Source organism: Dermacentor silvarum, chromosome 2 (assembly GCF_013339745.2).
Source record: "Dermacentor silvarum isolate Dsil-2018 chromosome 2, BIME_Dsil_1.4, whole genome shotgun sequence".
NCBI lineage: Eukaryota > Metazoa > Arthropoda > Arachnida > Ixodida > Ixodidae > Dermacentor > Dermacentor silvarum.
Window position 1 is genome coordinate 121,891,833 of NC_051155.1, and position 27,976 is coordinate 121,919,808.

General features: G+C 50.0%; 1 protein-coding gene across 1 annotated transcript in view; it reads left to right on the forward strand.

The window, feature by feature from the left end:
- The window catches only part of LOC119440331 (retinal-specific phospholipid-transporting ATPase ABCA4-like), a 139,998-nt gene that overhangs the window by 16,044 nt on the left and 95,978 nt on the right, over positions 1-27,976 (forward strand). Inside the window, exons 6-7 of the mRNA XM_049662870.1 lie at positions 11,756-11,944; positions 13,585-13,769. Coding sequence (XP_049518827.1) covers positions 11,756-11,944; positions 13,585-13,769 — 374 coding nt within the window. The remainder of the gene's footprint in view (positions 1-11,755; positions 11,945-13,584; positions 13,770-27,976) is intronic.

Genomic DNA, 27,976 nt, shown 5'->3' on the forward strand with positions numbered 1-27,976 from the left:
AGACCTCCTGCTTGGAGGGCAGCCTCAGAGGGAATGGGTTGGACATTGGCAACTACCAAAAGCACAAGGCTGAAGCGAGAATGGAATTTCTAGTGACCGGGAATTTATTATTGTGGCTGTTTGTGAAGAGGGTGGATGTGAAGGCAAGTCCGTGTAATTAGCGGACCACTTAAGCTTGGATTCATGGACGCTCCCACGGAAAAGCTGTTTAGTTTGTTTTTGAGTGCAGCTCTTAAGGCGCTTATATAGTCCGATGTAGCGTGAGCGCACGCACACGCTACGTCACGTTGGCGAGAACAACGGCTATTGACCCTTTTCGCGGAGCAGTTTGTTTTAGAGAAACGAGATGGCGCTCACGGCGGTGCTCCATACCTCTCCTCAGCGACCACGCACGAATACGAAACCATTACCGCTTCTACCTTGCTTCTGTGCGATCAGCTGTCGGAAATGCAACTGACTTTTCTCTAACACACTGTGCTCCAATCATGCTAGATTGAATCATGGGGATTGAAGACGTGTGCAGTAGTTGGCTGCAAAAATAGTGACTGGCATGTTAAGGAATATAATGAATCTGTGTGGCCAAGTTCGCGGGCCGCTGCTGCAACTGTCCGAACGTGTTACCGGCACTTCGTGATGTACGGCTTTCCTCGAGGATACAGAAATTTGCTCATGCACCAGCCTTGTATCGCTAACCTTCAAAGAAAGGACTTCATCCCCGGAAGGTCGGCAAGTGTGAGTACCACTCGTTAAACAATGACAAAGAGAGTAGCGCCGCTTCCTTTCATAGTAAGTTTCGCGCACTTTATCTATACACATCTGTCCCAAATGGCAGGAAAACTTACACACACTCTATCGCCGACGTATCAAGAATAAGTGAATGGGCGCATACTTGAATATATGCGCACTGTAAACGCACAATAAATGACGGACTACACCTATGGCGCACGAATGGTCGAAGTTGAATGTTTTGTGACGGTCCACAAGAGTGAGTTACTAGCTGTAATATATATTTGCTACAAGGTATTACAATGTTCAAAACAGCTACGTTTCAAGCCTTGTGCGCAGCAAGAACAAATCTATCGGAACTGAGCACACCCGCGAGCGATTAGGCAGAAAATAATAAGATAGTGGCCGCACCGAGGAACTTCACTGAGTCAGAAACTGACAAGGCACTGCTTAAAAATATTTGCCGAATAAAGAACAGAGAGCACAACACACTAATCCTGACTGAATTCATAATCGGAAAGCTTGGAATACATGTTTAGCCCCGCTTTTAGAACAAACACCATATACGCTGCTTGCGCCATTTGGACATAGCCTAATCAGCTCCGAAAGCACTTTTGCATGTTCTCTGAAGCTGTGATCAAAGCTTCGTGTCGTCCACATAGTCACCGTCTACGATATCTCCGAAAACAGAGGTTTTCTAAGCCGCGCCGGCGTCATGCACTTCCATTGTAAACAAGGAGGTAACGGAGGCAGTTGAGGCAAGCAATGGACGCGTCCCCACGTGATCGAACATGGCAGCGCCCACGAGATCACCGCGAAAAGGGTCAATAGTTCGACGAGGCTCAGCCAACGTGACCGGACGCGGCCAACACGCTCCAACGTGTCCGATGTCGAGATGGCTCTTGCTCCACCCACGCATTGGTCGTGCCCGGTGCGCCGAACCACAGTGCATTGCGCGCAGGAAAAAAGGGCGCCCACGCCGCCTCGCCGAGACCGCCGTTCGAAGCGGCGCGCGGGTAGAGTGACCTAGATCACTCTCGCAGCCGCTCGCCGTCGCCCCTTGCAGGAGAAGTGATCCATCCCCCTCACAAGCTGGTAACGCGCTGACCTCAGCAGCTGACGCCGCGGAGGAGGGTAGCCCTCCCCACCTCATGCCAACCCGCCACCCCTTCCCCCTCGGAAGCGCAGATGAGATCGCCCATGCGGCGGCGGATGCCGTGGCCGCCGGCAACTCAGCTCATGCCAAGGTGGCTCATGCGCAGGCTGTCTCCCCCCCGCTCCTCCTCCGCTTTCCGCCTGGCGCTCTCTTCTTTCATCTTCCGCTACGCTCCGCGTTCGCTTTCATCTTTCGCTGGGCTCGTTCGCTCGGTTACGAGCGTGGTTACGAGGTACAACAACGCCGAGGAACGCCGACCCTCGCCGCAAGAAGAGGTGCCTCTCTAAAAAAATTTCTTGTGGTTGAACGCGGTTAACAAAGTTTGTCGAGCGATAGCACGGTTTTGCTTGCTTTGCGAATGGACACAGACGCTGCACGGCGCCATCAGCAACTACTGCATCTACAATTTCACCACAAGACAACACACAGACGCTGCTCGGCACAGCAGGAGCAGCAGCGAGCGAATTGACCTTCGTGATGCCTCTTGCTTCAAAGCGAATTAAGCGTCGAAAGCACAGCGCATAAGAAGCTACTAGCACTCGGCGCACTTTGTGCACATCGCAGATCGCTTTGAAGATGAGGCCCGCGCGACTGCACAATGTGTTCACATCGCAGATCGCTTTCAAGATAAGGGCGCCCACGCGGCGTACGCAGCAGCCGCCGCCGGTAGTAGCAGCCAAAGTCCCAGTTTGACCTTGGCTGAGCTTGAAGGTCAGATTTACGGGACCGGGCGTTTTCTGGGTTTGTACCCGGAGTAGTAGAGCTATCGATCAAAAAATGCGCTCTTCGCGTTTGCAGCAAAATACGAAGAACCGGAATCTCTCGGGCGGCGCCAGAGACGCGCTTAAGATCTCGGAAGCTTGGCTCCGGAATCGAATCTGCGTCACATCTGCTTGCCACCAGGCACGTTTTTATAATCGGGCTATACCGTACCTGGTTGGATTAGCGACGTCGTCTTTTTCCAGATTGCTTCCGAATAGCGGTTTAGCATCACCGGGCACCCAACCGAGGACGACGTAGAGCACTACGCTGGCTATGGGAGTTTGTTTTTGTCAGCATAGTACGCAAGAGAGCTGGTTAAAGTTCTAAAACAACTATGCCTAGGTCGTGCTAGTGGTGTCATCGTGTAGTATGAAAATTTGATATACCGGGTGTTTCAACGAACACATTCAAGAACTCTTAAAGGTTGCCTGCGGCAGATAGCACAATTCTAGTTCCTGAGCTGGTCTGATGGCCTTTAACGACTCTGTTCTAGTAATGCGCGCACAATGACTCTTCCTCATTACGTTTTATCTCTCTCCCTCTCCTCTTTCCCCTTTTCCACGTGTAGGTTAGCCATAACATTGCACAAAACATTGAAATGCATAATCGACTAATTAAGAAAAATTCACTAAGAAATTTCCAACTAATTTCCTTATGGCCCATATTGCAATTTACAAACTCTAGCCGTCGCGGATCCACTTGAAAGGAATTTTCAGGATAACGTCAGTTTCGAGATATGAATTCCCGAACTTTGCGGAGAAATGCATTGGCGTTCCAGTTGTTTTTGTGCTTCAGTGCATACAACGACGTTTTTTTAAGAAAGTAACTGGCACGCCAATGGATTTCTCCGCAAAGTTCAGGAATTATTATCTCGAATTTGATGTCATCGTGAGAATTCGTTCCAAGTGGATCCGCCTTGCGAACACCATGCCTAGAATTTCTAAATTTCAATATGAGCCATAAGCTAATTAGCTAAAAACTTAACTAGTGTTTTTTGTTAATTAGTTGATTATGCATTTAAATTTTTGTGCAAGTAATGTCCACCTCTTCGAGTAGACTAGCTCATAAACTAGAATTGTGATACCAGTAGCAGGCAACCTTTAAAAAGCTTTGAAAGTGTTCGCTGAAACACCCTGTATCTGAGCCTTGGGTGATCGTTGGCGTCAGCATCGTGTCGGTGTCAGTGTCGTGCTCGCCTGGAGTGATGCGGTAACACAAGGCGAGTGCGGACACACTCGGCGGCTGCTGGAAAGGCTCAGCAACAATATGAAAGTGCGGCAGCGTTTATCCGCACTGCCAGCAGTTAAGCCGGGTGGTCTATGCTCTGCAGACGACCCCCCGCGCACCACGGTGCAGTATAGCACGCGCAGCATATCAACATGACGGTCGCTACCAGTGAGAACAGCTTCGAACTTGTCATTATAGCTCCCAGTTTTAAATTATTTAGAGTCCGTAAAACTCAGACACGTCTGGATTAAGTGAGCTGGCTCCTGTATTTTTCATTGCAATAAAATTTGACGATGGAGCATGTGATGGCGCCTTTAACGACTCAGTTCTAGTAATGCGCGCAGAATGACTCTTCTTCATTGCGTTTTGTCTCTCCCTCTCCTCTTTCCCCTGTTCCACGTGTAGGTTAGCCAACCGGTGGAGACCTTGATTAACCCCCCCCCCCCTGCCTTTCCTTTTCTCTCTCTCTGTCGTACGTAGTTGCGGAACCACTATATAAAAATTTCACCGACGATTATGATACTCCCTAATGAGAAATTTGGGCGCATCTCTACAGGTGTTTTCATTTCGCGATATATTGGCTGGCGTGGACAATCTGTCTCGAGCGGCACGTTGCAAACGGAGTCTGGTGCGACTGCCTCGCTAATCGGGAGAACGGGAGGCAGCCGCCGCAGACAGACTTCCCAGACAACGCGCGCTACTGTGGCGCCATCTCGTAGTCATAGTTTGCCGCAGAGCCCGTCTTGAGAGGTACTAAGCTTTTCTTTTCACCTCTGCACTCTCCTCCGCTTTCCTTATCACGCTCTCTTCGTTATCGCCGTCTTTCATCCGCCGCTGCGCTCCGCGTTCGCTGTTTCATCCTTCACTGTGCTCGTTCACTCGATTACGCAGAGAGACTACGCCTACGTGGGCGCCTAAAGGCGCGTTCATAGTTCGATGTTTTCGGTGCGTGGGCGAGCGTCGCTTGCCGCCATTCACGCTACGCCGCTTGCGCTGCGCAAGCCGAAATGCCATCCCCTGAATATTTCGACGCGCACGCTAAAGGCTGCTCTTTTTTATAGGGACATGCACCGAACGATCCCTAAGGCTCGAAGTGAAAGAAGAGAGCACGAGGCGGAAAGCGGAGGAGGAGCGGGGAGGAGACAGCCTGCGCATGAGCTGGGTTGCCGGCGGCCACGGCATCCGCCGCCGCATGGGCGATCTCATCTGCGCTTCCGAGGGGGGAGGGATGGCGGGTTGGCATGAGGTGGGGAGGGCTACGCTCCTCCGCGGCGTCAGCTGCTGAGGTCAGCGCGTTACCAGCTTGTGAGGGGGATCACTGCTCCTGCAAGGGACGATGGCGAGCGGCTGCCTAAGGCTCAAAGTGACGCTCCCTTGGGTGTTGTCGCCGCTGACACTGTTAGCACGATTTCCCCGCGACAAAGGGCCGCACTCGTCGTTGGTGGAGTGAAAGTGCGAAGAAAAGGGTAGTGCCACGCAAGACGGGCTGTGCGGCGACGGTGGCTACGATAGAGGCAGTGTAGCGGCGCCAGAGTAGCGCGCGTTGTTATGATCGGCTTGAAACTGCACCTCTCAAATGTGGGAAACAAGCAAACAAGCCCGAGCGCCTTGCCCGTGACGAGATAATCCTCTTTCATCCCCGAGGAAGCGTCACACCTCTACGACCTGAGTAGACGCAAACGGCGAGCTACCAAAGAAGAGGACCCGAGGGGGAGGAGGTCGTCAACTTGACCGCCCCACAGAGGACTGACACTTCCACAAGTTCCCCGAAGGAGACATCGGCAGGTTATGATCTTCCTGGAATCTGTATCTCTCAAATGTGGGAAGCAAGCCCGAGCGCATTTCCCGTGACGAGGTAATCCCCTTCATCCCCGAGAAAGCGTCTCACCTCTACGACCGGAGCAGACGAAAACGGTGAGATACCAAGAAGGAGGACCCGAGGGAGAGGAGGTCGTCAACTTGACCACCGGAGAGGACTTCCCCGAAGGAAACATCGGCCACCACAAGGGGATTTAAGGCCGTCCTGGCCCCCGTGTTAGACAGAACCGCTCGAGACTCGGATAGAGTCAAAACCATGTACCAATGAAGTGAATACAATCTTTTCTATTTTTCATCATCACGATGCCCGCCTTCATCGTCGTCTCCTGATTCCTACGGTGACGACCCACCTCACCCGGTCGAGATTATATCAGCTTGTTGGCAGCAATGGTGAGCGCTTGACTTTCTTTGAGAATTTGCCAGGTTTTAGCTTGTGTGTTTTCTAAAACGGTGAATTAGTTTCTGTACGTGCAGGCTCCTGTTGAAAGCTTCCTCACGTCACAGCAGAGTAAGAAAGTCCTCGTTCGGGATTGACCATGGATTTGGGCAAACGGAGAAAGCCAGAGTTGTTATTACTTTGTGAAGAGCTGGGAATTGAGGTCGGGAAAAGCCACAGCTTATTGAAGCGACTGAGAAGTGTGGGGCTCTTGAGGACGAAATTTCAGAAGCATGGGAGGAGATAGAGAAACGAGCGGAGAAAGCTGAGCAAAACGCTGCAGAAGAGAAAGAAAGGCAAAGAGCTGTGAAAGCTGAGCAAAACGCTGCAGAGGAGAGGGAAAGGCAGAGAGCTGATCAAAAGGAAGCTGCAGAAAGAAAGGAACGCGAGGAACAGAGAGCTCACGAAGTAAAGCTAAAAGAACTAGACGTGCAGCGGGATCTGGCCAGGGAATCAGCAAATAACCTCTCAATTGATGAAAGGCATTAAGGTGAAGCACGAGTGAAAATAAGGGATCTCATGCCGTCGTACAAGGTTAACGATGACATGGGATTGTTTCTCGTTATTTTTGAACGAACCTGCGAGAGAAACGGGTTGGCACTAGAGAGTTGGCCGCAACAGATTCTGACCGTTCTTCCTGGCGAAGCAACCGAAATAATTGCAAGGCTAACGAAGGACGAGTCAGAGGACTATGAGAAAGTAAAAGCTGCGCTGCTAAGAAAATATCGGCTCTCAGCGGAGGCTTTCCGCCGCCGTTTTCGGGAGGCAGCTAGGACACCGGGCGAGTCCTATCAAGATTTCACTTATAAATTGAAAACCAATTTAATTGAGTGGCTAAAAGGGGAAGACGCGTTCGGTTGTCACGACAAGGTTGTGGAGCTAATCTGCATGGAGCAATTCTATGGGTCCTTGAGCGAAGAGATGCGCCTGTGGATTCAAGATAGTTCGGGCGAAAAGGACCTAGAACGTGCTGCAGTGCTAGCGGATGAATTCGCCGTACGTCGCGAATCCGAGAAAACACGCGTCAGGCCCTTTACTAAATTCCGCAAAGAAGAAAACAAGCGCCCCTTTCACAACGAGAAAGCTGGAGGTGGGGCCAATGACGCGCCGACCGATAATTCCGGAGAGAATAATACTACAGTGAAAGACGAAAGAAAACCAGAAAAAGCGTTTGAGGCTAGAAAACCGGTCGTCTGTTTCCGTTGCCAGGAGCCTGGACACCTTGCGATCGGCTGTAGAAAGCCTATAATTGTTGTTTCTTTCGTGAATGACGACGACAACTTGACGCTCTTAGAGCCCTACCTTCGCGACCTCGCAGTGAACGGAACGCCATGCAGGGTACTTAGGGACTCGGCTGCGACAATGGACATCGTCCACCCTGCGTATGTGCAACCTGAGGATTTCACCGGAGAATATGCAGGGATCCAGCAGGTAGTTGAGGAGCATAGTGTTTGCTTGCCCATAGCCAGCGTAAAGATCGAGGGGCCGTTCGGTCTATTGATGACTGAAGCCACGGTATCACAGAATCTGTCCAAACAATACCCCTACTTATTTTCAAATCGCTCGGAAATGCTGCTAAAGAAAAAGGGCCTGAGTTTTGGTGACCCTACGGTCCAAGCTCTCCCGCGTAACACGGCTCAGGAAATCGCGGTAGAAGAGAACGATTGCGCCATGAAAGTGGAAACAGTGGCTCTTCCGGAGGCCGTTCCTTGCGGAGACAAGGCTTGTTTCAGCAGCCCTAAAAAGGTCAAGGAGGCGCTGAGAAACTCCCTTGTACCTCCGCATTTGAACGATGGTCCGGAATCGTCGAAAGGAGAGGAGACTGACATGGCGGCTAAACAGGGCAGAAACCGGACGATCGGGGATTGCAGAGGCACATTCGGTGGCCGCCTGGCAATGCAAAAGCTTTTCAGACGGCGCAAACGCGCGAAGTATTTAGCGCAGCGCAAGTTCGAGAAAGAAGCCACACCGCAGCCCGTAAACAAAGGGCCATCATGCAGAACTTCAAAGGGCTCGTTATGGTGGTTAAGAAAACGGAGACGTCGCCAAAGGCGGATGACAACAGAACAGGGCGAGTCTCCGCGAGTAGGACTGCGGCTGAAAGGGGCAACCTGGCTGAGGTACGCGCGCACGCACAGGGCCAGTCAAACAGTCAATGAGGGGGAATGCGCCGCGAGAGCGAGGACAAAGGAAGAATGGCGATTCTCCTCGCGTTTACGGCCTCCCTCTCTGAGACGCGAAAGAAAGCTGTGGCCACACCAATTGACAGGTGACGGGAGGGGGCAGTGTATGTCTGGCACCCTTTATTGCCCATGGTGAGGCCCAATGACTTTCAGATTGCGATCAAGTCGAGTGCGCATTAGGAGGTAGTAATTGTCGAATTGGGCGCCTCCATAAGGTTCCCGTTTGTAAATTTGTAAGTAGAGCACGTTGCATTTTTTTTCATTTGTTAGTTATTAAGACCTTATTTCTTTTAATTTCAAAGGTTCCGCGTTAATCTCGGTGATTCGTTGTGATGATTGTTATGCGCGCCAGTTACGCGAACAAAACTGCGAAGCAGATTTTGCGACGGTGGTGGCTCGTGAACGCGCTTTTTTTTGTAGATAGGCATTGACATTGGAGGTTTGTAGAAACAAACCATTTTGGGTAATTCAATGCTTACAGGGTAGATGCGTTTATCGGCTACCATTGTAGAATTTGGATTTGGTCAAACGCGTTCGGACAAGCAATTTTCACGGTGTCGCGCGCAGATAGAGTATGGCTTTTGGTTTTCTGGCTTTAAATGCCACTTTATGAATCAGCTTAATTAGGAGTTGAAGCGGTCATCAGAGCGCAGTACATTTTGCCTTAGAAGCGCTGGTACTGGCAGATACTATTGACCCAACTCACTGCGCAGCATTTATCCCTTTGATGATTTTCAATGCGCTCTCAGTCTCTCAGTAACCTTGCCTTCTTGGGCAAGAGAAACAAAAACGTTAGGTATTGGGTTGGTTGAAATATGCATTGAAGTCTAGTTTTCTCCTTTTGTTCTTTTTCGGGAATCTCGAACGAGGGCTGCAGGTATGATTCTGATAAGGTTTTATGTGAAGAATGTGTGAACCTGGCAGTTCTCATGGTTAGTTGGGTGCTCTCTGTTTGTTGTGCCTTGGGCATGGCGTGGTCTATTTCCAGAAGGTGTCACCTCGCTTGCTGCGGAACGAACGGCGAAACGAAGCAGAGGCAAGGGGTCTACCGGTCTCTTCGAGGTGCTTGGATGCTGCAACCCCTTCGAGACCTCCTGTGGCGGCGGACGGGCTGTTATGATCGGCTTGAAACTGCACCTCTCTAATGTGGGAAACAAGCCCGAGCGCCTTTCCCGTGACGAGGTAATCCTCTTTCATCCCCGAGGAAGCGTCACACCTCTACGACCTGAGTAGACGCAAAGGGCGAGCTACCAAAGAAGAGGACCCGAGGGGGAGGAGGTCGTCAACTTGACCCCCCCACAGAGGACTGACACTTCCACAAGTTCCCCGAAGGAGACATCGGCAGGTTATGATCTTCCTGGAATCTGTATCTCTCAAATGTGGGAACCAAGCCCGAGCGCTTTTCCCGTGGCGAGATAATCCCCTTCATCCTCGAGAAAGCGTATCACCTCTACGACCGGAGCAGACAAAAACGGCGAGCTACCAAGAATGAGGACCCGAGGGAGAGGAGGTCGTCAACTTGACCACCGGAGAGAGGACTTCCCTGAAGGAAACATCGGCCACCACGAGGGCATTCAAGGCCGTCCTGGCCCCCGTGTTAGGCAGAACCGCTCGCGACTCGGATAAAGTCAAAGGCATGTACCAATGAAGTGAATACAATCTTTTCTATTTTTCATCATCACCATGCCCGCCTTCATCGTCGTCTCCTGATTCCTGCGGTGACGACCCACCTCACCCGGTCGAGATTATATCAGCGTCGTCTGTATGAAAACAAAGCGCTGCAGCGGAGGTCTGCCTGCGGCGGCTGTGGTAAATCGCGTCCACGCGTCAATCATGCGCTGCCTCTCGCGATCTCCTTATTTGTGATGCTGTCGCGCCACACTTCGCTCCGTTTGTAATGTGCCGCACCAGACAGATTTTCTGCGCCAGCTATACGCTAGTCACAGCGTTCTCTTCCTATTATAAAGCATGTAACTATATGATCATAATAGAAAATATTGGCCCGCGAAACGAAAACACGAGTCGCATTATGGAGTATCGTAATCGTCGGTAAACTTTTTGTCTCGGTATCAAAAAATATATTTTATTTTAACGAGCATTTCGGGATGCATCTGCTCGTATTACAAACGCAATTTTTTACAGAGAGGCTGTGACATTTCTTGTCCGACCACGTTACAGTCCATAATTCTGTAGTGCTATACGTCGCCAACATTGGGTGGATTGAACTCCACCCAGGTTATGAAACCGCACCGTTCCCGAACTCGACGCCATGCACCGCCAATGTAACAGGGCGCATTGATAACTGGTGGGCACCTTGGGCTCAAAATATCGGCAGAGGCACAACTTGTTGCTCAAAACGTTTTTATTATACGTCACGTGAACTAATTTGTAGTGTGATTCATTCACATTGCGCAACGGTATACGCAGTGACACGGAAAATTGAGCTCTTTTTATGCATGTGCATACTTCGTAGACAACACCTCGTTGCATTTAAATTCCGGATTCGAGTTCTCATTTGTACAAAATACAGTGTAAAATACAAAACACAGCTGAAGCCATCTGAAGCCATCTGATGAAACTTTAACGAAATTTGTGGTTAGACGGAATATGTGGCTTGCCACCAATGGACAGAATGACAATGACGTGGTATTATTATGAACATACGTTCAGGTAAAACTCAAAGTTTCTTCTAATCGTATTTTACACCTAATGGAAAATATAGGTTGTTTCGCACGCATGTGCGCATGTAGCACCCAGTCAATAAACCTGATTTTGTGAAATTACCCACCGTGATAATACAAAACTCCGCGCAGCGTCCGCTTTCGTTTACTTAACGTTCTTAGCGCTTTGGCTGAAGAACACTACCAAAGGAACTTCACACAGCGTTTTTTTCTGCTATGGTAATAAGAGTAATCAAAGCTTTTACTCGAATTAAAGTAAAGGCAAATGAGAACGCGAGGAATAAGTCTTCAGCAAGCAAACAGGCGACGGATATCGATTTCAAGTTCAGCTGTGTTAGCTCGAAGGACCTTAAGTGAAAACTATGTGGCAGACAACCGTTTATTAGCCCAAGAAATAGGTAAATGTCCAAGAAAGTGAATGGAAGGTTTAGCTGTCGCCGTAGTTCAATTGGTAGAGCACTACACGCCTGTTTCGAAGGCTGTGATTTTAGCACAAATATCTGCATAAACCGAAAGTCGCTTAGGAATTCTGCGGTCATGTTCAAAGTACAATGCGGCTTTTCATTTAGCTCATATTCCACGTTTTGTTTAAACAGTCCTGCCTCTGCAGCGTAGGCGCAAGTTTTTTGGAGAGTAGTTCGCGAGCAATGCGGAAACTACTTCCGGGCAGTGCTGCTAGCGGAATGTGCGTTGGCTGCAAGCCAGGGTCTACCGTGCATTATTTTCAACAGTAGACGCGGCCGACGATGTCTATGCCGTCGCGCAGCACACAGTGCCGTCGCCGGAGCCATGCTGTACTGGACGTTCAGCTGCGTCATGCCGTTCTTGCTTCTGGAGAATGACGGGGGCCAGGGTTACCACTTCATCAGGCGCTGGCACAAACTCGCCACGTGCGTGTTTCCCGGCATGAGCCTGCACTGGAGCTTCCGAGTGCTGGAGCGCTTCGAGAAGTTTGGTGAGCGTTGCATTTCCCTTTTCTTCGCTTCGTATTAAGACTTCGGCGAAGGGCACTTCGCTGGTCAAGCAGCTTGGGGCTCAGCTCAGTAAAACCAAATGTCATAGTTACCTATAGGCAGGGCTTGCTTTGGAAAACGCTCTTCGAAATGAAGCATGTTACATAGATCCGCATTGCAGCTTAATAACTGTGACAGAATCCGAGACGGCCTCTTCTAAACTATTTTTAACGCGTTAGCATTAGAACGGTCATGCGAACGAAAGCCCGTCTGCCCGCTCGGGTACGGTAAAATAGGGGAGATGATTGGAGAGGAGGTCGAAGCCGGTAGAAGAACGCCGCTTAGGTATCACAACGCCTGCACTCTTAAAGCTTGCACCCTCTCCTTGTCCTTGACCTTGTCCACAACGACAATCGTCATCTGAATTGCTTGCGTTTCCGTTCTTGAAAACTCTGCACTCGCTACTTTTCTGTCGAGAATGCTATGACACGCTGATGACGCGCAGGTTGTTCATTGCGTGGAAGTACCGGGCGTGCAGCGTTAAAGTAAGGAAAGGCGCGCAAGACATGACGATTGTCGTTGTGGGACAAGATAAGCCCCAAAGGGCGCAAACTTGTTTAAGAGTGTATGCACTCTGCTTTATGACATCATGCTACCAGGCCGACATTTTCACTCGGCCTCTTCAATTATGAAGTCCTGGACTGTGCGCGAACCGTCTGGGGCTTCCGGTCTGACTTGCTCTCACAGGAGAGCGCGTCACAGTCACGTGATCCAACCGACGGAGACTGTCCGAGGTTTCGATCGGTTCGAAAACACCGTGACCGGAAGTCACTCTCCTGGCTGCCGTCGTCTGCTCTTAGCTACTCGTAGATAGCCCCCTGTTCAGCAAATTCATTAGCGTGGCCTCCGAAATGGTGCAGTCTCAGAGGCCACGTCGCCGACACAGCCATAAAGCTTGCATAGTGAAATCGCAGCCTGAGCGCATAGGACGTATTCCTTAAAGCGCAATTTACGTCGCGTTCTCGCCCTTCGTGCCCCTTAACCGCTGCATTTAAACTAGCTGATTGCCTGCGAATTTTAGGCGTAATTCCCACGTACACGGACATCAGCAAAACCGCGGCCGTGCGACGTCGCTGCTCACTTATGCAGAAAGCACCTGCCTTCCCAGTTTCTTTCTTAAGAAAACGTCGTTTTATGCATTGAAGCAGAAAAGTAACTGGAAGGCCAATGCATTTCTCCGCAAAGTACGCGAATTAATACCTCGGAATTGGTGTAATTCTGAGAATTCGTTCCAAGTGGATCCGCCTTGAGAACTCCACGGCTAGAATTTATAAATTGCAATATGGGTTGTAAGGTAATTAGTTAAAACCTAATTAGTGGTTCTTGTTATTTAGTCGATTACGCATTTCAATTTTTTTCCAAGTAATTTCCGCCTCTTCGAGTAGACCAGCTCATGAACTAGAAAATTCTAGTTCATGAGCTATCTGTGCTATCTGCCACAGGCAACCTTTAGCATTTTTGAAAGTGTTCGCTGAAACACCCGGTATATACGAAAAAGCCCAGCAAAAGCGCTGCCAAATAAAAGACCACGAAGTAAAGCACAGGAGTTATCGAGGAACTGTTTGGCCTACGATTTTCTCAGTGACTTTCGGCGCCAACTGGAGCAACTTCTACGACCGCGCCGCCACTCCGGACAACGTGACACTGGCAGAGATCGTGTTCATGGGGCTCTTATGCGACTGTTTCATCGTGGCCGCGGTGTGGTACCTAGACAACGTGGTGCCAGTCGGTCCAGGAATCGCCAAACCTCTGTACTACCCTTTTCAGGTGCTCGCTAATGCCCACCAAGGTGGTGCAATTGTTTTGGCATTTCGATCTTCATAGCGTGGTTCGCGGACCCCATGCTACGATGGCGGCGTCTTGAAGAGGTAAATTAAAAAAAAAAGTTACACCCTAAAGATGCCGGTTTTTCCCAGGGCTTCCTTATCCTTAAGGCTATAAAATATTCGACAGCAAACTGAAACTACATCTGCGATCACAATAGTTGAACACTTTGCATTAATTACGATCACCTGGTGCGAATCGAAATATCTGACACGCGGGCTTGACATCCATAACTACTAATGTTCCTTTTCTCTGCACTTTTCGGGACGTATCTCGCCGCTATCATCAGGTTATCATGTTATCATCATGCTATCAAAGTCGCCAAAAAAGAAACCTTAATTTGCCTTCTCCCCTAAACGGTGAAGGTGCTCACCATTGAATAAACCAAGCACCCTTTACGCCGTCATAAGGGTGCTAAAATTATTAGTCTTAATTGCTAAAGCTGCATCTCCTTACCTAAATGTCCTTGCACACTTGTTACACTTTGTGGCCTAATTTATTCTAGAGGACACCTCTAATGCTTCGTAATTGTCGCAGTAACTCAAACCCTTGGCAACTGATGAACCATAAAGGTTCATCACAGTGTTCTTTGTAATTTTTCTGGCATTGATGATGGAAGAGGCACCACATTTCATCACTATACACTACGCTGTCACTCCCGAAGCAGATGTCAGCTGCAAGTAAGCAATACAATAAAGGCTTGGCCTTCGTTAGCTGCTGCATTGTCTCTTGACTACCATTGAAATTATCAATGAGATTACAAGCGTTCGTCTCGCCAGTATCCTTCCGCACTGCGCACGCCTTGAAAGATGCCAAGAATTTTGGCGCTCTGGAGACTTACCGAACCAATGAGTGAAGTAAGCAGTGTTGATGCAGGCAATCATGAAGCATTTGCGTCGAATACGTTTACAAAGAACATTTTGTGAATGTAAATTTTCGTAAACACTGTTCTAGCAACGATGGTGATAACAATAGATAAATATTGTCCAAGAAAGTCGAACGTTACTAATGTGCCATGGAAGTTAGTGAAAAGTTGCACCTACATTTTTCAACGAGCAATTGAAATAAGTTCATTGGTAAAGCGCAATATCATCATTATTATATAATAATCGTCATCGTCATCAGTCTATTTTCACTGCAGGACGAAGGCCTCTCCCATCAATCACCAATTACCCTTGCGATGCGCCAGCTGACATGTTATGCCTGCACATTTTCTAATTTCATCGCAACCCCTAGTTCTCTGCCGATCAGTGCTGCCAAACTCCGACGTCGGTTTTCCATTAACTCGGATAAGAAGTTTTCCCAGATTTCCTTAGATTTTTGCAAAACGTGTTTGCTGCATTTGTCAGTTGAATTTCTGTAATGATGAAATTTTGTTTGGGTTGCTCAGGTAGACTGCAAATTTATAGTTTAAATTTCTTTGGAAGCTGGTTTTAAAATATTCAAATAATGAAATCATGGGACGCAAGCTGGAATGACGTCGCAATGCAAGTTGTTTAACAACACAATCTCCTGCACGAAACCATGTTCAGTAGAAGACAACAGCACGTAAATACTTTGATGTTGCCCAAAGCTATTTTACACCTAGACCCATGTGCCGGAGGTTACACGGAGCCTACATTGGAATTGTAAGGACGATCAGACTGTGTGTCGAAACAGTGCGCCACTTCGTGACATCAGTGTGAAAGATATGAATAATTTTTTCTGAAAATGTTTACTGATGTAGCGCCACCACGCTTACGCACGTTCGCGTCATTTGCAGCGATGCATGAAGGTACACGGCTTATTTTTATCTTGCCTCCAAAGCAAAACTCCGTCAAGCACAGGTCCACTGGGACTCTGTCCAAGGTTTTCTGGCTATGGGCAGTTCCCTGTAGATTTTAGTATACGCATGCGTAGTCTGATGTTTAGCGCCACGACCGTATTGTCGTACTTGGCGCTAGGTTTATGTATCCGCTACGCCCAGATATACTGATGCTGCTTTGTTTGGTGTTGCAGCATACGTTTGTTACGCCGTTTACAGATAAATGTCTCGGAGAGGACAGACATTGACAGCCCAGTCAGTGGTACGAATGGCATAATCACAGGAAGAGAACAGTACTTCGTTAAAAAGGCCTATAGGCATGCACACACTATCGTTTACTGGGCGAGACGGGTTCATTGCGCTGCTCTACCATCAAAAGTCATGGTTCACACAAGGTCGATCCACATAGGTCGCGAAGCTTCGGGCGAAAAGCGGTTCAGAACCAATTGTCACCGACATCAGCAAGGGTGGTTATGGGAGCAGCGATTGAAGGGCGACTATGTTTGCAGGGAATAAACACTAGAAAAGCAAAAAAGCACTTTTAAATTAAAAGGAGACGCAGTTAGATTCATTCAACGAAAATAAAATTACTAATTCATGTTATATACGCATGGCGAGAAAAGATACAACTGTATTTTACTAGATCATTATAAATAAATACCTTTTTTCAGGAACCACCGTGAGAGCGCCCATCGATAGCGGTGGGCGTTGACGCCGCTATCACTTGCAATGTCATGCAACTCTAGGAGTGCGTGGAAAGGCGCGCTCGTAAAGTTCACCTGTTACAATACGCCCCCCCTCACATGCTGTGTTGTTTTGCATTTCGATCGTTTGTCTGAATTAGGTTACGCGGGTAGATTTATTGTTTCTTAACCTGTGCTGTCAAAAGTAGTGAGTTGCGACCGTCAGATACTTGTTTATTTTAGTTGTTTTCGTGCAACAGCGCTGGCCGACGGGCTTGGCGTCCGACGAAAGGACGAGCAGTCTACGCAATCTACACCCAAAGCGTTCGTCGGCCTTCAAAGAAAGTATGTTCTGTGCAGCCATGCGATTTCGACACCCGTACGGCTGATCTTTTCCAGCATCGCTTTTCGCGCTGAAAACTTGAAACGCCCATGAAGTCGAATGGCGGGGCAATTGAATATACAGCTCTAATGGCAGGCCTCCAAAAACAAAATTCGCGCCTATCAGAAAATGGCGTCACTTCTGTTTTTGACGGATATGACGTCAAATTATTTTTTCTTCCGCCGGAAGTGTTCCCTCCTCACACAGATGGCGCTAAGCCCCATGAACCGCCGGTAAGCAACCATGTTTTGAACGTATGGGCTTCTATGGAAGCTTCGCTACCAGATGTATTTACCTTGGTTCACATGCTAACGCGAAAGTAATTTGCAAGTTAGTGAAAACAAAACGTCAGCAGTTTTGCTGTTTTAATGTGTTGGCATGAAATTTTCTTCGATTTGGAGAAATTTCCCTATTTCCTTGAAGAATGTATAAACTACCTAAGTATGGAAAATTTTCCCCACAGTTGGCAGTACTGCTACCGATCTTGTGCTTCCCTTCCCTTGGCACCCATTTTGTAACTTTAATAGACCACCGGTTATCTGCCCTACGCGATAACATGGCTTACCCAACTCCATTTATTTTTCTTAATGTCAACCAGATTATTGGCTACCCCTGTTTTCTCTCTAATGCATACCGCCCGCTTTCTGTCTCTTAAAGCTACGTCGATCATTTTTTGTTTCATCGCTCGTTGCGCAGTCCTTGACTTGTTCCCAAGCTTATATCTTAAGATCCAAGTTACTGCCACTTATGTTAGTACCGGTGAAAAGCAATAATTGTACATTTTTTTCTGACCAAGGATAGCAGTAAGTGGCAGGTCATGATTTGGTAATGTCTGCCGTAGGCACTCCAACCCATTTTCATTCTTTGTAAATTTTCTTCTCGCCATCAGGTACCCATGTTAAACGTAATATTGCACAGATTCTAGACAATGACTGCCAATCATGAATCCTTGTTCTCTTGCCAGGCTATTGAAGATTACTTTTTCTTCTGCATGTTAATCTTCAACCTTACCCTTAGACTTCGTCGGCTACTGTTATCAATAATTTGTGGCAAGTAATCTGCAGAACTGCTGAATAGGACAAAGTCATCTAAAAACTGTGGGAACGTACTATGGATTGTAAATTACATATTACTAATATATTACACGAATTTATATGTAAGCACAACGCACCTAATCGCTGTACAGGAACACTGCGAGATTATAGAACGTAACAAAACGACCACAAAATACAATAGAAGTCGCAATCTGTGGACAAGTTGGAAAACTTGTCAAATCATATAAACGTACCATCTACTAGCCATCATATAATCACGAACGCGCAACGTAGGGCTTCATGCGTACGACGTGAACTACGTCAGAACTAGGTGGTTGTCGACGCCGTGTTTGCGCCGCACTGTCTGGAACGGCTTCATAGTTCACGTCACTAATGCGGCGCAGCACTTTGTAGGGGCCAAAATACCGGCTGAGCAACTTTTCACAAAGGCCACGGCGGCGAACAAGGCTCCACACCAACACTTGGTCTCCGGGACTGTAGCGCACGTACTTGCCGGTGACGGATGTTGTAGCGCCGTGAATCTGCGTGTTGCTGCTCACCGATGTAAACCGCGCGAGCTGGCGAGCCTCCTCAGCGCGCTGAGCAAATTACTCGGCGTCAGTATAGTTAGGTGCTCGCCGTCGTGGCACGGAAGCATAGCGTCCAGAATCGTCTGTACTTCAAGTCGTAGACAAGGCGAAATGGTGTGAAGCGCGTTGTTTCTTGTACGGCGGTATTATACGCGAAGGTCACATAAGGCAGGATACGATCCCATGTCTTGTGCTGGACGTCGATGTACATAGAGATCATGTCTGTGATGGTCTTGTTTAATCACTCCGTAAGGCCGTTGGACTGTGGATGGTAAGCGGTCGTCTTTCGATGCCTGGTTTTGCTTAGTTGAAAAATTTCGCCCGTGAGCTGTGCCGTGAACGCCGTTCCTCTATCTGTGATAACAGTGGCTGGGGCACCATAGCGCAATACAATGTGACACACGAAGAACTGCGCTACCTCAGAAGCCGTGGCTCGTGGGAGCGCCTCTGTCTCGGCATAGCGGGTTAAATAGTCATTGGCGACAATCACCCACTTGTTGCCGTCGGTTGACAGAGGAAAAGGCCCAAGAATGTCCAAGCCGACTTGGTCGAATGGCTTATGAGGTGGTTCAATGGGTTGCAATAACCCGGCGGGCTTCAGGGGTGGTGACTTTCGGCGCTGACATTCACGCAGCCTTTCACATACTGCTTGACGCTTGCCGAAAGTCTGGGCCAGTAATACATCTCGCGCACTCTAGCAAGCGTTCGTGAGGAGCCGAGGTGGCCAGATGTAGGCTTATCGTGGCAAGCGAAAAGAATATCGTCCCGCAAGGCTTTGGGAACTACTAGGAGGTAGGCTCGGTCATTCGGGCGGGCGTTCTTCTTGTACAGCACATTGTCTCGTAGACAGGACGACGTCAAGACGCGACGTAGATGGCGTGGTATGGTTGTTTGACGGCCCTCTAAGTGGTCGATGAGAGGTCGAATTTCAGCGTCGTCACGCTGCAATTTGACAAAATCCGACGTAGTAAAGGTGCCCAGGAAGCCGTCGTCGTCCTCTGACTGTCGACTGACAGATTCGGCGGGAGCACGCGACAACGTGTCGGCGTCTTCGTGCTTGCGGCCAGACTTATAAACTATGGTGACGTCGAATTCCTGTAGCCGCAAGCTCCACCGTGCCAGCCGTCCTGAAGGATCGCGTATGTTCGCCAACCAACATAGAGCATGTTGGTCTGTCACCACATTGAAGGGACGGCCGTAGAGATAAGGGCGAAACTTCGTGATCGCCCAGACAACCGCGAGACACTCTTTTTCTGTAGTAGAGTATTTCGCCTCGGCACGGGACAGCGAGCGGCTAGCATAGGCTATTACTCGTTCAAGGAGGAAAAGCTGCTACAGCGGCAAGCTTGTCGGGATCGGGTCGAACTCCTTTGGCGCTGACGACGTGTGCGAGAAACTTGAGCTCTTCATAACCGAAGTGGCATTTCTCTGGTTTAAGCGTGTCACCTGTAGTGGTGGCAATAGGGCAAGCGCAGAGGCTCAAGAAGAAAGAAGTGCACGTGCTAACCGCCCCGCTCGATAGCTAGCTCTCGCCGCCGTTTTCGTCAGAGCCCAGCCGCTCTCAATAAACGTCGTCAGCCCCATTTTGCAGACGCGTGGCAAAGTGGTGGAGGTGCGGGGTATTTCTCAATCATGCCACAGACTCCTCCTGGAAGCAGAAACACCAGCCCTGTGTTAGTCCATACTCCCGTCAATCGGACCAGCCGCAGGATCCGGGGACTGCCCCCTGAAGACACCGTAGTACTTACTACCCCAACCGGTATGGAACGTGCATGACGAACCGGTATACACTTCAGAACCCGCTGGTGCCGAAGTCGTTCCATGGCGACGTCTTCGAAGACGTCGAAGACTGGATGACCGACTTCGAGCGCGTCGCCGAATACAACGAATGGGACGACGCGACTAAACGTAGGAATGTCTCCTTTTGCCTCGAGGACGGCGCGAGTACATGGTTTCAAAACTTTGAGGAGCAACTGACGTCGTGGCGCGAGTTCCGCCGTCATCTACTGGACACTTACGCCAGTCCTGATCGCCGCGAATAAGCCGAACGAGCAATTCAGGTCCGCGTCCAGCTTCCCAACGAAAGCGTTACCGCGTTCGTCGAAGATATGACGCGCCTCTTCAGACGAGCAGACTCTGGAATGACCGAGGACAAGAAGTTGCGTCACCTGATGCGAGGGGTGAAGGAGCAGCTCTTCGCTTGTCTGGTGCGCAGTACTCCGAAGACTGTCGCCGAATTTCTATCCGAGGCGGTCAGTATGGAGAAGATGCTTCAGCAGCGCTCTAACGTTTACAAGTGGCAAGTGAACGCGACTACGGACATGTCGACGGCCATCGGAAGCCACAATGACAATCTTCGAGACCTCATCCGCACCGTTGTGCGCGAAGAGATACTGAAGGTTTACGGCACCCCACAAGCCACGGTGAGCTCCATTGCGAGTGTTAGAAGAGATGAAGCGCACCAAGCGCTCCGGTCCACCGTTTCTTTTCCTAACACCGCGCCTGCACCTTCTGTACACCACCGAGCGACCTACGCAGAAGGTATGCGACAGCCTGCTTCGTCCCCGCCGCTGTTTGTTCAGGCCGCTCATCCGGTTGCACTCCCACCAGCCCAACCGGTGCCATACATCGAGGAACGACGCACGCCTCCACCGTTTCCCCATGCCGCTTCTCCGGTTGTGCTTCCGCAAGAGCAACCGGTGCATTACGCCGGTGATCGACGCATGTCCCCTCGGAAGTCAGACGTTTGGCGCACTCCGGATCGCCGTCCTCTGTGTTTCCATTGTGGTGAGGCAGATCATTTGTACCGCCAGTGCCCATACCGACGCCTCGGGTTGCGGGACTTTTCCCCCTATTCGCCGCCACCCCGACTGGGCCAACGACCTCAGGACATTGAGGATTATCTGGCTCAGCAACGCATGCCACCGCCTACCAGGCGACAGTCACTCTCGCCGTCGCCAAGGCGATTTTCACCATCGCCCCAGCGGTATTCGAGCGGACGGTCGCCAAGTACCCGCCGGGAAAACTAACTACAGCGACTTTTGGGGGCGAGGCCGCTGGCAGTCGACGCGCTGAAGACCTCCTATCGACTCGAGTAAAGAAGGGTACCGGTCCGACATCAACTGCAGCTGAACGGAATGACCGGCTTTCGCTCGACATACCGGTGGTGATCGACGGTTACGCGGTTAGCGCTTTAGTGGATACCGGAGCGGACTATTCTATATTAAGCGGCAAAATGGCGACGTTTCTGGAGAAAGTAACTACCCCTTGGCATGGCTCGCAGATTCGTACGGCTGGCGGTCACGTCGTTACTCCACTGGGATCCTGCATGACAAGAGTTCGAATTCGAGGATCGACATTCGTGGCGAGTTGCCTTGTCTTACGCCAATGCTCCCGCGACGTCATTTTCGGAGTTGACTTCCTGCAGGAATACGGCGCTGTTACTGACTTACAGGGAGGTGTAGTCACCTTCTCAGCCGACCAAGCAATCGACACAAGCGACGACAAACGACGTGACGACGCCCTACGTGTTTCCGCCGAAAGTGTTACGCTTCCTCCACGAGCCAGTGTTCTAGTCGAAGTGATGTGCGGTGGAATGCGCGAAGGTGGAGTGGTCGCAGAAAGTAACTTACCGCATCTACTGACGCAAGGTGTTTGTGCAGCCAGGAGTGTGCTACAGCTTCGTGATGGCCGATCTAAGCTGCTAGTCACCAACTTTAGTAACGAGCACCGACACCTCTTCCGTGGTACTTCGATAGCGTTTGCCGAAGAAATAGAACACGTTGCTGAATGTTTTGCCCCTGAACCAGTGAGGATAGCTAACAAGTCACTGGGCAACGTCGACATTAATTCAGAGTTATCTCCAGACAAACAGGCAGCACTGTACGAGCTCTTGCTTGAATTCAGGGCATGCTTCGCAAGCTCGTCTAAGGTACGCCAGACTTCGGTTACAAGGCACAGGATCATCACATGCGACGACGCACGCCGGATACACCAGCTGCCTTACCGCGTGTCGGCAAAGGAACGCGCAGCGATTCGTACGCAAATACAAGGGATGCTTGAAGACGGCGTGATCGAACCTTCCAACAGCTCATGGTCGTCCCCGGTCGTTCTTGTCAAAAAGAAAGACGGAACGCTACGCTTTTGCGTCGACTACCGGAAGCTCAACAACGTAACCAAAACGGACGTGTACCCACTGCCACGTATCGACGACTCGTTAGGTAGACTGTGGCGTGCCCAGTACTTTTCGTCACTCGATTTGAAAAGTGGATACTGGCAGATCGGAGGTCGACGAACGAGACCGCGAGAAAACTGCCTTTGGGACTCCCGACGGCCTTTACGAATTTCGAGTGCTCCCTTTCGGCTTGTGTTCAGCCCCAGCAACTTTCCAGCGAATGATGGATACTGTCCTCGCTGGGTTGAAGTGGCAGACTTGCCTTGGTGTATCTTGACGATGTAGTTGTCTTTTCTGAAACATTTGAGCAACATCTTCATCGCCTGCGGCATGTGCTCGAAGCGCTCCGATCGGCTGATCTGACGCTTAAACCAGAAAAGTGTCACTTCGGTTATGAAGAGCTCAATTTTCTCGGACACGTCGTCAGCGCTAAAGGAGTTGACCCGATCCCGACAAACTTGCCGCTGTAGCAGCTTTTCCTCCTCCTGGCGACAAGAAGGCCGTCCGACGCTTCCTGGGCTTGTGTGCGTATTATCGCCGCTTCATCGACAACTTCTCGAATATTGCGGAACCCCTGACTCGCCTTACCAGGGATGACACGACATTTGCCTGGACGCATGAGCAACAGGCGGCCTTCGCTGAACTACGACAACGCATGCAGTCAGCACCCGTCCTGGCTCATTTTGACGAAGAGGCTGACACCGAGGTGCATACTGACGCCAGTAACATCGGCCTTGGCGCAGTACTCGTCCAACGTCAAGACGGCCTTGAAAGAGTAATAGCTTATGCTAGCCGCTCGCTGTCCCCTGCCGAGGCGAACTACTCTACTACAGAAAAAGAGTGTCTCGCGGTCGTCTGGGCGATCACGCAGTTTCGCCCTTATCTCTACGGCCGTCCCTTTAAAGTGGTAACAGACCACCTATGTTGGTTGGCGAACATACGCGATCCTTCAGGACGGCTGGCACGGTGGAGCTTGCGGCTACAGGAATTCGACGTCACCATAGTTTATAAGTCTGGCCGCAAGCACGAAGACGCTGACACGTTGTCGCGTGCTCCCGCCGAATCTGTGAGTCGACAGTCAGAGGACGACGAAAGTGTTACGAAAGTAGGCGCCCTTACTACGTCGGACTTGGTCAAATCGCAGCGTGACGACGCTGAAATTCGACCTCTCATCCACCAATTAGAGGGGCGTCAAACAACCATACCACGCCATCTACGTCGCGTCTTGACGTCCTTCTGTCTACGAGACAATGTGCTGTACAAGAAGAACGCCCGCCCGAATGACCGAGCCTACCTCCTAGTAGTTCCCAAAGACTTGCGGGACGATATTATTTTCGCTTGCCACGACGAGCCTACATCTGGCCACCTCGGCTCCTCATGAACGCTTGCTAGAGTGCACGAGATGTATTACTGGCCCAGACTTTCGGCAAGCGTCAAGCAGTATGTTAAAGGCTGCCGTGAATGTCAGCGACGAAAGTAACCACACCTAAAGCCCGCCGGGTTATTGCAGCCCATTGAACCACCTCATAAGCCATTCGACCAAGTCGGCTTGGACGTTCTTGGGCCTTTTCCTCTGTCAACCGACGGCAACAAGTGGGTGATTGTTGCCACTGACGATTTAACCCGCTATGCCAAGACAGAGGCGCTCCCACGAGCCACGGCTTCTGAGGTAGCGCAGTTCTTCATGTGTCACATTGTATTGCGCCATGGTGCCCCAGCCACTGTTATCACAGATAGAGGAACAGCATTCACGGCACAGCTCACGGACGAAATTTTTCAACTAAGCAAAACCAGGCATCGAAAGACGACCGCTTACCATCCGCAGTCCAACGGCCTTACGGAGCGATGAAACAAGACCATCACAGACATGATCTCTATGTACATCGACGTACAGCACAAAACATGGGATCGTATCCTGCCTTATGTGACCTTCGCGTATAATACCGCCGTACAAGAAACAACGCGCTTCACATCATTTCGCCTTGTCTACGGCCGCGAAGTACAGACGATGCTGGATGTTATGCTTCTGTGCCACGACGCCGAGCACCTAACTACTGACGCCGAAGAATTTGCTCAGCGCGCTGAGGAGGCTCGCCAGCTCGCGCGGTTTACATCGGTGAGCAGCAACACGCTGATGCACGGCGCCATAACATCCGTCACCGGCAAGTGCGCTACAGTCCCGGAGACCAAGTGTTGGTGTGGACCCCTGTTCGCCGCCGTGGCCTTTGTGAAAAGTTGCTCAGCCGGTATTTTGGCCCCTACAAAGTGCTGCGCCGCATTAGTGACGTGAACTATGAAGCCGTTCCAGACAGTGCGGCGCAAACACGGCGTCGACAACCACCTAGTTCTGACGTAGTTCACGTCGTACGCATGAAGCCATACGTTGCGCGTTCGTGATTTTTACGCTCCCATTTGCGCCTAATGCACTTACCTCTCCGTTTCTAGAGAGGTAGAGAACTGTTTCTAGCTACGCTGCTGTAGCTCTCGCGGTGTTCTGTGCGCGAGCATCTTCATTGAGCGTGTGTTTTTTTGTTGTTTTTTTTTTCTTTCCCACACCACTTCTTGAGCATCGAGCCGATGTTCTTTCCGAGGAAGGGGGGAAATGTCACCTGTAGTAGAGGGAATAGGGCAAGCGCAGAGGCGCAAGAAAGAAGTGCGCGTGCTAACCGCCCCTCTCGATAGCTAGCTCTCGCCGCCGTTTTCTCCAGAGCTCAGCCGCTCTCAATAAACGTGGTCAGCCCCCTTTTGAAGACGCGTGGCAATATAGCTGCTGTGTTCAAACCACGAAGCTTTAATTCAGATTTTATTATTCAATTGCATGTGAAACGCAGAATTACTCTCATTAGAGAACCACTGAAGCAATATGAATAATGTTCATTGCATTAAGAGGCAACGCTGAAGTCTGTCGGCTATAGGAAGCAGTATTTTAGGGGCTCCAGTTGTTTAAAAGGTTACCTAAAATTGCAAACTTAAAGAAAAACCACGCGCCATTCCACCTCTATGAATGTTGATTATCAGCGAAGAAGTTTAGCACACAACATAGAGGTGACACAGAATTTCGATCAAAGGTATGAGCAAATTTTATTTCTCTTCAGCGGCTACGGCGGTCATTCCGAAGAAAGACACATGCAAACACACTTTTATTTTGATCGGTGGCCTTGATCGGCAGCACACATTCGCGTGGAAGAGTACCACCCACTCGGTGAGCCAGAGAAAACCAAGCACGCGAGCGCTTGGAATGACGACAAAGAGAGGGTGGTGCGAGCGTACACATGGCCGACGTGGGTCGCACAGTGGGAAATCTTTGAGGAACCGTTATTATCTGCATGAGAGTCTACAGATTTTGAAGATGGTGCCCATTGATAACTAATCTACTGAAATTGTATATCCAAATGATCATATTTGCATAGAATGAACAGACTTTGCATCAAATTAGGGAGCTGTGTTTTTGCACGCGCAGGTGTGTTGACGTACAAGAAAAATGCATAGAACCCGAGCCATAGACCGCTTCGCTGTAAATGTCGCTGTTAAGCCGGAAGGGCGAAGCACTGTTTGCGATACCAAAGTAGTAGATAACTACGCGAAGTAAGGTTCGTAGTTTTATTGGCCGTATGAATTGCAGTAAACACTCGCTTACTAATTGAATTAAGATGCATGGTGTCACTTGCGTAGAGGCAATCATGAGCAGGTCTCACTCAATGACCGCGAACACTCGCTTTCACAACGGTGGCATTATAATGGCCAGATGGCGCTCGCATCCTTGGCTGGTCAAATTGGCCCCTTGTCTTCAATAAAGTTTATTTTCTCCTCCTGGGACTTAACCTGCCGAATATGTTTTGAACGCGCGCAAGCGTGTCCAAAACGCATTAATCAAACATTTAATAAAACAACTAATACAATAATGAAAAAAGGTCCTAGGGCCTTCATATTTTAATATAAGGCGACTTATATTGCCCCTGGAAAACCAGCAATGCATTTCTGTTTAAAGGTGAAGCCAACTTTAAGGGGATCAGTGTAAGCTTGGTCTTTGTAAGGGGGCTTTCCCACGTTCTCTGTTGCAGTGAAGCATACTCAAGAAAAATGCGATTCGAATGGGGCCCGATAGCGCTATGGCATTCCACTCTTAAAGGCGAAGCTTAAGGGTCCTCCAATTTTTATGGAGTCTTTGGAACGCCCTCGCTCTTGAACATGAGAACGACCATTCTCAACGCTTGCGGCCGCCGTTCGGTACATGGAAGACAGCTCAACGCATTTCCTAACCGCCACTGAGCCAGCAAAAGAAAAGGCACTCACGCGTATACACGCACACACAGACTACGCTGGTGTCTCCCTCGCCCAGGAGGAGAAGAAAGGGTGCATGCAGACACGAAGCTCAACCGTCCCGCTTGTTGAAGGGAGACAGCATTGTGAAGTTTACGCAGACATCATCGTCGTCGCCGTCGCCGTGAGGTTAGGCATAAAGTCCAAGGGTGATAAAATTGTCGTCGCGCGCTATATGTGCCCGTGAATGTACGCGAGAGACACGCGCTTTCACAGGGGAGCGTACGCATGGCGGAGAGCAAACGCGACGTCTTCCGTTGCGCGAAAGGCCGTGGGGGGATGGGAGGGAGAGAGGGGGGGGGGACGACGTTGTGCTGTGGCACCAAATGCGTATCTGCGACCGGGCGCCAGGGGAACTGGAATCTCGCAGGCGAAAGGAGGAAAGCCGGAAGGCAGCGCGGGAGGGAGGGGGTGCGGCTTCTGCTCTGCAAGCAACTGCGTACTTGTACTTTGCGCGGCGGTGGGCGGTCGCGCGCACCGCATCCTGAAAGCGATCTGCAACACGGCTGCTACCTTTGTATGCGCTGTCCTTTCGCCACTCAGTTTCCGTTGAAGCGATAGACAGCACGAACCCTCGCTCGCTGCTGCAGGTGCACTTGCTCACGCCAGCGTTTTGGCAGCGGTTGTGTGCACTCAACGAGTGGGATCTATTCTTCTTTCTGAGGTTTTACGTGCCGAAACCAGTTCTAATTATTAAGCACGCCGTAGTGGAGGGCTCCGGACTAATTTGGCCACCTGGGGTTCTTTAACGTGCACTACAACGCAAGCACACGGGCGTTTTTGCATTTCTCCTCCATCGAAATGCGGCCGCCGCGGCCGGGAATCGATCCCACGATCAGCAGCGCAACGCCTTAGCTGACAAAGCCACCGCGGCGGGTGAGTGTGATCTACTCATGTTTGCTTGTGCGCGCTGACACCATGCTTGTTAATTCAGTTAGTAAGCGAATCTGTCCAAGTTTATACAGCCGATAAAACTACTATCCTTACGCGGTATAGATCTCTACTAATTTGCTATCGCAATTGATGCTTCGCCTTTCGGGCGAAACTGGGACTTTTCTTTTATTGCGATAGCAATTATATGGACACTTCAACCGGATTTCTGCCGTCGCCGTCGCCGCCAGGTTCCGTATAGATAAAATCTTCGCCGCGCGCCGTATGCCCGA